Source organism: Acinonyx jubatus, chromosome X (assembly GCF_027475565.1).
Source record: "Acinonyx jubatus isolate Ajub_Pintada_27869175 chromosome X, VMU_Ajub_asm_v1.0, whole genome shotgun sequence".
NCBI classification, from domain to species: domain Eukaryota; kingdom Metazoa; phylum Chordata; class Mammalia; order Carnivora; family Felidae; genus Acinonyx; species Acinonyx jubatus.
Window position 1 is genome coordinate 108,914,403 of NC_069389.1, and position 10,561 is coordinate 108,924,963.

Consider the following 10,561-nt stretch of genomic DNA (forward strand, 5'->3'; position numbering starts at 1 on the left):
CTAATATGCCCATGTTTTGTGGTTAGAGTATGTGGAAAGTTACAACCACCCAAATCAGGCAGGACATCTAATGGTCCAGATCCTTCAGTACAGAAGGATTAAGTCACCCGACCCCCAGGCCAAGCACCATGACTAGGTGAGGTGCAGTCTCAGGGCAAAGAAATGGACATTTCCAAAGAAATGGACAGTGAGCAGACACTGTAATAGACACCAGTTATGACCATGTGACCTACAGAAACTAGGACTGTTCCATAGTCTTATGACTTCATAGTAACTCCCACCTCAGGTGGGAACACAAACACACACAAGTTACCCTTTCAAATGAACTCGTAGGGCAAAAGCCCAGCTTTTATTAACAACAATTAATAAAATTTTTAAAACTACAACAACTTTTTCTTAGCCTCTGGAAGGCAATTCTCTTAACTAACACATGCTAGGAGGCTTCAGCAATATCCCATTCCGTTCTAGAAGACAGCAATCTGGTTCTTATTTTTTGATTGTTGAGATAACAGGATTATAGGTTTGGGCTATGCTTATCTTTGCTGAGAAATTTGTCAGATTCTATTTTGTCGAGTATCTTCTCAAGGTGCTTAATTAAGTCTCGTCTTTTAAATCTGAAAATGAAGAGACACGTCATTAACCAAAAGACACCCCCCCAAAAAATCCCTATGATGTGGTTCAATCCACATGGGAATAGAAAATGGACCCTGGTGGTAGGGAAAATCCAGCAAATACAAACAGTGTCATTCAGGGTCAATGCCCACCTGAAACTCTGTGTGAACAGAAGTCTCCTGGAGCTTGGAAGAATGAGTGAGACTTAGATAATATCGATCTAAATAGCTGCAGAGACAGCACGAATTCTGAGTGAGGACCAGGGTTTGAGAAACGCCAGGCAGTCCCATCCCCACCCCTCCCCCAACACCACACTGGGCCCCAACGTGAGACGTGCTGGAGTTTCTCTCTATACCCACCTTGCTGCTTCCTTGATGGCAAATTCAACAAACTGTCTCCTCACTTTTGGAGGTCCTTGAATTCCTTCAAGCAATTTGAAGATTTTTTCATATTCTGAAGACATTTAGAAAAAAAAAAATCCCGTCAATATGTCTAAAATACAAAGAGAAGGTAGAACTCAATCTTGGTGTATCTGCTGCCCCAGTAGAGTCATTCAAGGGCTAGAATGTTACATAGTACGTGTAACAAGCTTTACATGCCTACATCCGGACACCTGAACATACCTACCTATGGAATTGTGGTAAACAATAACCAACTAAGAACTGAAAAAGAACAAAAAAAGAAGTCTACTGGGACATTTCAGTCAGAATAAAAATGAGCTATCCTAAATTACGGGAAAACCCCATTCTGGAAACAGATCAACCTCAAGAGGCAAGCCGGATTTATTCCAAGTCGTGAAATGAGAGGGGCTTCCCATGGGTTTTTGTTTGTTTGTCTGGATACAAGTTTTGACACTACTTACTTCGTCCAAACTGTCGAATTTCTTTCATGATTTGATGTTTTACATCACTATTCATCGCCTCTGGATTGAATGACAACGTATCCGGCATCATTCCGAACAGCACAGACTTCCTGGCGACCTTGGGGTCATCTGTAGAGAGACAGCTGGGAATGATTCATCCCGCCAGTGAATTACTACCAGGTTTGTGACTCGGCCCACCTTTGCTGAGACGGGTTAAGTCATGAGACAGAGAATCCAACTGGTTGGCGTGGAATACCATCTCCTGCCATATTCATAGGCTCTGGGGGAACGGAGTTTGACAAGAAGCCATCAGTGTGGATCGACCACTTTCCCTCACCTCCCCGTGGATATTGTGACTGACAGGAGCGTGTAGAAGCTAAATTTAGAGATTGAGCTGCAGTTAGGTACAGGGGTGTTTGAACAAACCCACAGAGACATTCATGTACTCCACGGTTTCTTAAATTTTGTATTTCATAGCAGAAATATAGGCCAGAGGAAAATCTCAGACCTGACATATTCTCATGGGGAGGTCAGGTAATACACGTAAAATGGACAAAGGAAACAACACAGTGTGAATGTGCGTTGGGAAGGAAGACATCAGGGATGTGACAGAGAGCAGGAAGGGGAGTCTCCTTGACCCCGGGGTCGGGCAGGGTCCTCTGAGGAGGTGACCCCTGGGCAGAGTCTGGAACAGGAGACAGGGCGGCCTGTGCACGTGTGGAGGACTTCTGGCTGCCCTGAGGGCCGGTGCAGGGCCCCTAGGAAGGGACGAGCCGGGGCCGTGGAGCAAAGAACTGAGGCAGAGAGAACAAGGAGGACACCCAGAGGACGCGTGCAGGAGAGGAGGGCAGGCCCGGGTCCTGCAGAGCGTGCAGACCAGCGTCGGGAGCTCCGATTCTGTTCTGAGTGCTCGGGGGAGTTGGTGGCGGGTTTCGGGATGGACGTGGCAGGGTCGGATTTCTGTGTGCACATGGTCAGTCGGGCTGCAGAGGCAGACAGTATGAGTCAGATCAGAGCTACAATGATAGATCAGGGGCGCCTGGGTGGCTCAGTTGGTTTAAGTGTCCGACTCTTGGTTTCGGCTCAGGTCATGGTCTCATGGTTCATGGGATCAAGCCCTGCGTAGGGCTCTGTGCTGACAGCATGGAGCCTGCTTGGGATTCTTTCTCTCCCTCTCTCTCTGCCTCTTCCCTTCTCTCTCTCTCTCCTAAAAATAAATACATAAACTTTTTAAAAAGAATGATAGACCATATAAGAAGCTACTGTAACATCTTGGTGAAAGATCATGTCAGAGAGAATTAGGAGCACAGACAGAAATGGTTGGATTCAGGAATTTTTACAATATTTATAGGGAGAAAAATAAAGGAAAAACAGAAGACAAGAATGTAAAGGGGTTACCAGGGCACCTGGGTGGCTCAGTCGGTTAAGCGTCCGACTTTGGCTCGGGTCATGATCTTGTGGTTTGTGGGTTCAAGCCCCCCATTGGGGTCTGTGTAGACAGGTCAGAGTCTGGAACCTAGTTTGGATTCTGTGTGTCCCTCTCTCTCTCTGCCCTCCCCTGCTCACAATCTGTCTCTCTCTCTGAAAAATAAACATTAACAATTTTTAAGAAAAAGAAGGAAAGCGGTCACCAAAAAAGAGAAGGAAACCAGTAGAGTGGGGAGCTTGGGGATCCGGGAAGGTTTCCAAGTAGGAGAGTGGGAACACCCGTGCCCAGTGTGGCCGAGAAATTAAGGGCAGCGTCACCCAAAGCGGGTGACCTTGAGCGAACTGCTCCCTGGCAGGGAGGAGCCAGAGGCCAGGCTGCACTGGGGCAGGTCAGGAAGGGGAGCGGGGCACAGGCATCCTCACCATCTTCCAAAGACACGGCTGAGCCCCTGGCCTGGAATGCTCCCTCTTCTTCCGGCATCACTGACAGCAGCCCCCTGGTCAGCCTACTCTTACACAGAGGAGAAGTCATGAGTTCTCTATGACGTTTCATTTGCTTCTCGGGCCCAACAGTAGACTCCTCTGCTTTATCGGTCATCATTTCCTGAGAAATATCAAGAAACACAGCCCATCAACGACAAAAATGCAACCATTGTAAAACCGCCTTGTACGTACGTGTATACAACATGCGTCTGCATCATTGTGAGTTTTCTCGGAGGCCAAGGTTTACCAGGCCCTCACAAACACCCTGTTCTCAAGAAACCCAGCCTCATTTCCATCCAGTCTAGGGGGCAAACAGAGGAAGCTAACATAGAAGACTATGCAAAGTCAAACATGTTATAATCATAATTAATCACAGTGCTTAGGGAATGAGCAACTCTCATCAGCCAAACGTGGATGAAAATATGATTACCTCTTTGAAGAAGGGCAAACCAATCTGTGTCAACCTGTTAGGGGAAATAGTTCCTCTTTTCTGTTCTCTTTTTAGGAGGCCACTACAAACCTGTTCACAACAGCTGACAAGACAATGGAAGGAAAAGGTAAACCTAAAGGCCAAGATCTCTCCTGAACTTAGACACAAAAATCCTAAACAAAAGTTTAGCAAATAAAATATAATAGTATCCTGAAGGATGCGCGTCCTGTCTTAGGAGGGGGGGTTATTGCAGAAAGGCAATATTGTTTTGAAATTTGAAAATCTATGTGATGTGTTGCATTAACAAGCAAACAAAAAAAGGAAAAAACCATATAAGTTATATAAATGGATTAAATCTCAACACCTATTCATGACAAAAACAATTAGCAACTTAGAATACAGGGTGACTTCCTTAATCTCATAAAGCACATGTACAAGAGAAAACTATAATAAATGCCATACTTAATAGTGAAATATCAAAACAGTTTTTCCCGAGTTTGGAAGAAAGGCAAGGATGTCCACTGTCCACTCAATAATTTCCGGAAGGTCCTAAAAAGTGCAGTAGCACCCGGAAAATATAATAGTTATAAAGTTTGGAAAGGAAGAAGTAAAACTGTCATTATTCACAGATGAAATTGTTCTCTATATAGAATATGCAAAAGAATACAAATCATTAGAGTTAATAAGTGAATTTAGTCAAGTTATAAGATATAATAAAAACCACTTTTTCTATTTCTGCAACAAATAATCAGAAAAGAAAATTTTAAATGCCATTGAAAATAGTATCAAATACATCAAATATCTGAACCTAATGAGAGATGTGCTAAAGCATGACATGAAAAGAACAAACCATCACTGAGAAATTAAAGACTCCAGGAAATGAGGAGAAATACTTTTTGCATAGATTGAAATTCTTGTTGGTAAGACTCATTATGATCAAATCTCCCCCAGGTGATCTCTACCAATCCTGCTTAAAATCCCACCATGTTAGTGGGTTGCTTTTTTTTTTTTTTTTTTTTGAAAAATTAACAAGCAGATAGTAAAAAGTCTATGGATACCTAAGGACTCAGAATACACAAGACAGTCTTGAGGAAAAAGAACAAAGCTGGAAGACACACCCTACCAGATATGAAGATTCACTATAAAAATACTGTCATTAAAACAGTGTGGTCAGGGTGCCTGGATGGCTCAGTCGGTTAAGCATCCAACTTCGGCTCAGGTCATGATCTCCCAGTTCATGGGTTTGAGCCCTGCATCGGGCTCTCTGCTGTCAGCAGGGAGCCTGTTTTGGATCCTCTGTCCCCCTCTCTCCGCCCCTCCCCTGCTCGTTCTTTTTCTCTCTCTCTCAAAGATAAATATAAAAAAAAAAACAAACAGTGTGGTCATGAAGTAAGTTTGGGCAAACACACCAGTGGAAGGGCAGAGGACCTAGAAACAAACCTGGAAATACAAAACAGCTAGATTCATCACACAAGAGTCCCTTCAAGTCATTGTGGAAAGGAGACTGTCTTTGATAAATCCACATGATAGGTACAGGGGGAGAAAATGAACCTTTATTCTTACCCCATTTCATTCCATAAAACTTTATTAGAGATGAATAGGGGATCTAGTAGAAAACTTAGGATATTCTCTTCATGGCTTTAGGGTAAGCAGAGATTTTTTTAACAAAGAGAAAAGAAGCACTGACTAAAAGTAATAGATTGTTTAATTGGATAGAATTAAATTTAAAACTTCTGTTCATCAAAAAGATGCTTTTAAGAGAGAGTAAAAGCAAAACAGATCGGTAGGAGAGACTCAAAATTGTATATATACATAGTTGGACAAACATTTATATATAAAATATTCATATATTCATATATATTTATAATGTATAAATATATAGTAAATATAACTAATATGTGAATTTTGTGTATTGAAATATATAAACATGTATGTATAACTGGAGATACATATATATACACTTCTCTCTCCAAAAATTGCTGGAATCCAGAATGTATCTACGTAGAACTATATCAGTTTAAAACTTACAAACATTCCAGGTGCCCCTGGTGGCTCAGTCAGTTAAGCGTTCGACTCTTGATCTCAGCTCAGGTCATGATATCATGGTTTGTGAGTTCAAGCCCCACGTTGGGATCCTCACTGATAGCGTGGAGCCTGCTTGGGATTCTGTCTCTCCCTCTCTCTCAAAATAAATAAATAAACTTAAAAAATTTACAAACATCCCAGTAAAATATAAGCAAATGACCCAAAGAGGCACTTAATAGAGACATACCCAAATGGTCAATCCATATCTAAAAGGTGCTCAACTTCATTAATCAGCAGAGAAATGCAGTTTAAACATCATGAGAGGTCCCTGTATAGCCCCCAGAGTGGCCTAGATTCCCAAATGTCTGTGGAGTGTTTATAACGCGGTGCATCTAGAACTCTTATCCATTGCTGGACCCAGACACCCACCCAGATTCCCAAGGCCATAGCTGAAAGGTTAGACAGAACTTTCAAGGCTGAGATAAATCAAGGAAAATACAACTGAGCAACCTGGTGTCAGTTGAAACAGGGTAATTCTGGAGATACAGGAAGCATGAACTGATGAAGAGTTTTTTTAAGATGTTGCTGTTTGAACAACTCAGCCTTGACTTTTGTCTGCAAAGAGTGTGGGCTGCCCTAGTTTGTGTTAGGAGGGGCACAGTTCTGGTACGACCCTGTGAGGGAGAGGACGCGTGGTTCCCCAAAAGGACACAATAGACAAAAACAATGGACATCAGCTTTGCTAGTGAATAAAAACATGTCCCCATACACCCGTTGGTGATTGTTGCTTCTTCTTTAGTGAATTGCTTTTTCTTTAAATGCCCTTAACTTCCCCAACTATTACATTTGTTCTTCTCTGTTAGGTTTTTATATATTAAGACCATATGCCCCATATCTTTCATATTCATTGTACATACTTTCCCCCTAGTTTGTTGAAAGCTACCCTGTATTCTTTTTTAATTATTTTTTGAAGTTTATTTATTTATTATGAGAGAGAGTGCACAGGAGAGTCAGAGAGACACAGGAGAGTCAGAGAGAGACAGAGACAGAGAGAATCCCAATCAGTGTGGAGCCTGATGTGGGGCTAGAACTGATGAACTGTGAGATTGTGACCTGAGCTGAAACCACGAGTCAGACGCTTAAACAACCGGGCCATCCAGGCGCCCCCTCTCAGTATTCTTTTTAAAAAGTGTTTGTTTAAAAAATAAATAAATTAATTAATTAATTAAATAAAAAGTTTTTGTTTTCGGGGCACCTGCGTGGCTCAGTTGGTTAAGTGTCCAACTCTTGATTTCGGCTCAGGTCATGATGTCACAGTTTGTGAGTTCGAGCCCCACGTCGGGTTCTGTGCTGACAATGCAGAGCCTGCTTGAGATTTTCTATCTCCCTCTCTCTCTGCCCCTCCCCCACTCGCTCTCCATCTCTCTCTCTCTCTCAAAAATAAACATTTTTTAAATAAAAATAAAAAAATAATTCTTTTTTTTTGCTAGAATGAACCAGTGCCTGTTCAAAATGTTTGAAATGAAATAAAAATACAGAAAAATAAGGAAAAAAGTTAAAAGTAAGTCAAGAAAACACTACATTCCATATAAATGTTAAAATTAAGTACTAACGGGAGTAATTATGGCCAAAGTGACAAGAAAATGTGCCTTCTTGTAAAGTTTCCTAACTGCTGCCATTTTTTTGAAGGTTAATGTTTCATGACTTCGTCCCCTGCAATACTGTTTCTGCTAATTTATAGATGTGAATTTTATAAAATATTGTCTATAAGTATTATATTATAAATGAAATTTAAAAAGTAGAAAATTACACATATATTGAAAGCTTAACACTACAGAAGCGGTGAAATATCTTTATATTGCTACAAGTACTTTGCAACCATTAAAGCACAGGTTTGACACTAACATTGACCAACTAGAGAAACTGCTGATGATATAAACTTATAGGACACAACAGGTTCTGAGATATGCAGCACGATCTCGATTTGGGTTAAAACGTATCTGCACATAAAAAAAACTGCTGAAAGGGAAGATAAAAAATATGTTCATGCTTTACTGTTTTCTCTTTGGAGTTATAACATTTCATCTTTTCCCCAATAGGAACAAGTTTTATTTTTAAAATCAGAATAAAATGTCGTAGCTAAAAGAAAAAAGATAAATAATAAATCAAAGAAGAGTACCTCACCCCACAACTGAGACACAGCACCCATGGAAGAACAACTCCCCGCAGAGTGCCTTTGCGCACCCAACGAAGACCTCCCCCCAAAGGCTGAGACAGAGCCCCACACTGCTCCTCAGCCACGGCTGAGACAGCAGCCGGGGCCTAGTCCCCCCACTGCAGAAGGGACGCCTCCTCAGCCAGGGCTGGGTCGGAGCACTCAAGGCGGAGTCCCCCTTCTGTGCACAGATGGACCTTTCCAACAACAGTCTCAGCTCCTCAGATGGCAGCAGAGGGAGCACCAAGAAAGAGCCCAAGCCGCCAGCGCCGAGAAAGGACCCAACGTCAAGTTGTCTCCCCGACGGCTCACACAGAGCCCCCGAGGGCGACTTTCACTCCAGTCTTAAACACCCGAGGAACAGCACCCCCACTGGCTGTGACACAGCACCCATGAAAGCCTCCCCAGGACTGAGCGTCCCCCCCGCCCGGGGACCAGCCCGACGCGAGCAAAGCCCACCGCCATCGTGGCTGAGACAGAGCACCCAGGGAAAAGTGCCCCCTCAGGCTGAGCCAAGCCCCGAGGAGAGGCTCCCACAGGCTGAGGCAGTGGCCCTCGTGGGCAGGAATCTGGGGGCTGAGGCAACGCGCCCGAGGAAACGCTGCCCTCGCACGGTTCGGGTGCACTGCCAGGAAACACCCCCACCCCTACTCACGACCGACATAAGCCCCCGGACAAGAGTCCCCTCCCCAGCACTGAGACGGTTCCACGAGGAAAGCCCCTCGCAGAACTCTGTCTCTCTGACCACCAAACTGGCCGACACCCGCTGCCCAGGGAAACGCCACCCACCCCCGGGCTGAGACCAGAAGCCAAGGAACTGTTTCCACGGAGCTGAGCTAGATCACCCAGCAAGGTACCGCACCTAAGGGAGACACGCCTCTCGAGTTCAGGGAGAGCTCCCAGGGAAAAGAATCCGCGCTCCGAGTGTTAAAATCCTGACCTTGTTCCCGGAGCCTGGCAGTAACCCGCAAAATGGCAGTGAGGCTGTGGTGCCTCTCACGTGGAACTTTCTAGAAATGTGCCCTCTGGGAGTCGCTGGAAATGCGCCCTCTAAGGGTTCTGGGAGTGGTGTGCACAGGCACGTGTGTGGCCGGAGGACGGATACATTATCACTTTCCCGGGGGGGGGTGTAAGCCAAGCTGCAGACCCCGGATGTAGCTCCTCGGCGCAGAGCCTGGTGCTGGAGAAGCCTCGGGTCCCCAGGAGCCTGCTGTGCCAGTCCCCCAGCGCCACGAAGCGCGTCTTTCCACCTCCCACGCCCCCGCCAGCATGTGTCAGGCGCCCCCTACAGACAGACCTCGGTCACTGACGCCACAGGAAAACTGAAAGGAACCAGAACATTTTTCACATTTCAGGAAAAAAGGGTGAGGAGGAAGCTGAGACGGAAAAAATAAAAAGCCAGCATACTATATTCACAGGAAAGGAGGAATGCTTATGATACAAATGAACAAATATTCATGAGGAAAAATTAAAAGCATTTGTTAAGACAGGCGTCTAGCAGAAATTGACATTGCACATTCTCCCTGGGGGAAAAACATTAGAAGTGCTCCAACTAAAATCAAAGCAAGATGAGACTGCCCACCATCATCCCTTCTATTCAGCGCTCCCTACAGGAATTCCTACTTTGCACCTTCAGGTAGTAAATACGCCGTGCACACAGGGGGTCTCCGACTGTTCAATTACGGATAAGCCCCAGAAGTGGTGCTTTTCAAGGAGTCACCAGGCACGTCAAACAGTGACAATTGTCTAGGAATAGAGATGCTGGGGAGCTGCACTCAGTTCGGTCCCCTCCAGTGGCGGACAGCTTGCTGGCGTTCAGAGCTACCCTGGATGTGAGGTCATGGGTTTCAAGGCCACCGCGGAGCTGGGGAGGGGGCGGTGAGAATAGTGCTGTTACCACAGCCCAAGGCTCGCTGTTCCTACTGGGATGTAGCCAGGTTTCGGGAGTGAACGCTCTTCTGGCCTGGCAAGCCTTGGGTTTCTTTGCACAGTTGTGAGCCAGTTCATTTAGATACGATGCCTGTGTTCCTATTGCTTTCATGCTGGAGTGGATTGTCACAGGATCTCATTCCACGAACCCCCGCGCCTCTTCGCGTATGTTACATTTTGAAGAAAGTCCAAATCCGGTGTATCCGGTTGTAAATTACTTACACTGTTTCTCTTCTTGTTTTGGAAGAAACTAGAATCGGCAGTCCTGCCTGTTAGGAAGAACTCCCCAATCCAGGCCTCATGCATTGCTTCTCTAGCCAACTGGTTTTCGTGAAATCCACAGGGGCATATGTGAATCCCCTTTCGGAGAGGGTATTCGTTTTTTTATTTTGTGTCACAATTTGCCCCCAGTTTAGTGACTTCAAAAGGTATACCAAACTTGGTGGATTGAAACAGTGTTTGTTATTTCTTCTCCCACAGTTCTGTAGCTTGAAGTCTGGATAGTTTTGACTCGGTTCTCTCCTTTGGGGCTTGAAAGGCCGAAGTGAGTATTTTAGCTGCGCTGGGTTCTCATCTG

General features: G+C 44.7%; 1 protein-coding gene across 1 annotated transcript; it reads right to left on the bottom strand.

The window, feature by feature from the left end:
* Positions 1 to 315: 315 nt before the first annotated feature.
* On the bottom strand, positions 316 to 9,126 carry LOC106985467 (integrator complex subunit 6-like). Its single transcript, XM_053201956.1, has 6 exons — positions 8,996 to 9,126; positions 7,896 to 7,979; positions 3,326 to 3,506; positions 1,475 to 1,603; positions 972 to 1,065; positions 316 to 614 (listed from the first exon to the last, which is right to left on the bottom strand). Exons 2-6 carry the CDS (start codon positions 7,923 to 7,925, stop codon positions 515 to 517), a joined length of 534 nt encoding a protein of 177 aa, XP_053057931.1. The 5' UTR covers positions 7,926 to 7,979; positions 8,996 to 9,126; the 3' UTR covers positions 316 to 514.
* Positions 9,127 to 10,561: the final 1,435 nt, after the last annotated feature.

Coding starts and splice junctions, on each gene's coding strand:
- LOC106985467 (XM_053201956.1), bottom strand. CDS start 7,925: ATGAAATGTTATAACTCCAAAGAGAAAACA. Junction 3,507..7,895: donor ATAACTCCAAAGAGAAAACA/GTAAAGCATGAA, acceptor GATATTTCTCAG/GAAATGATGACCGATAAAGC. Junction 615..971: donor GCCATCAAGGAAGCAGCAAG/GTGGGTATAGAG, acceptor CTTCATTTTCAG/ATTTAAAAGACGAGACTTAA.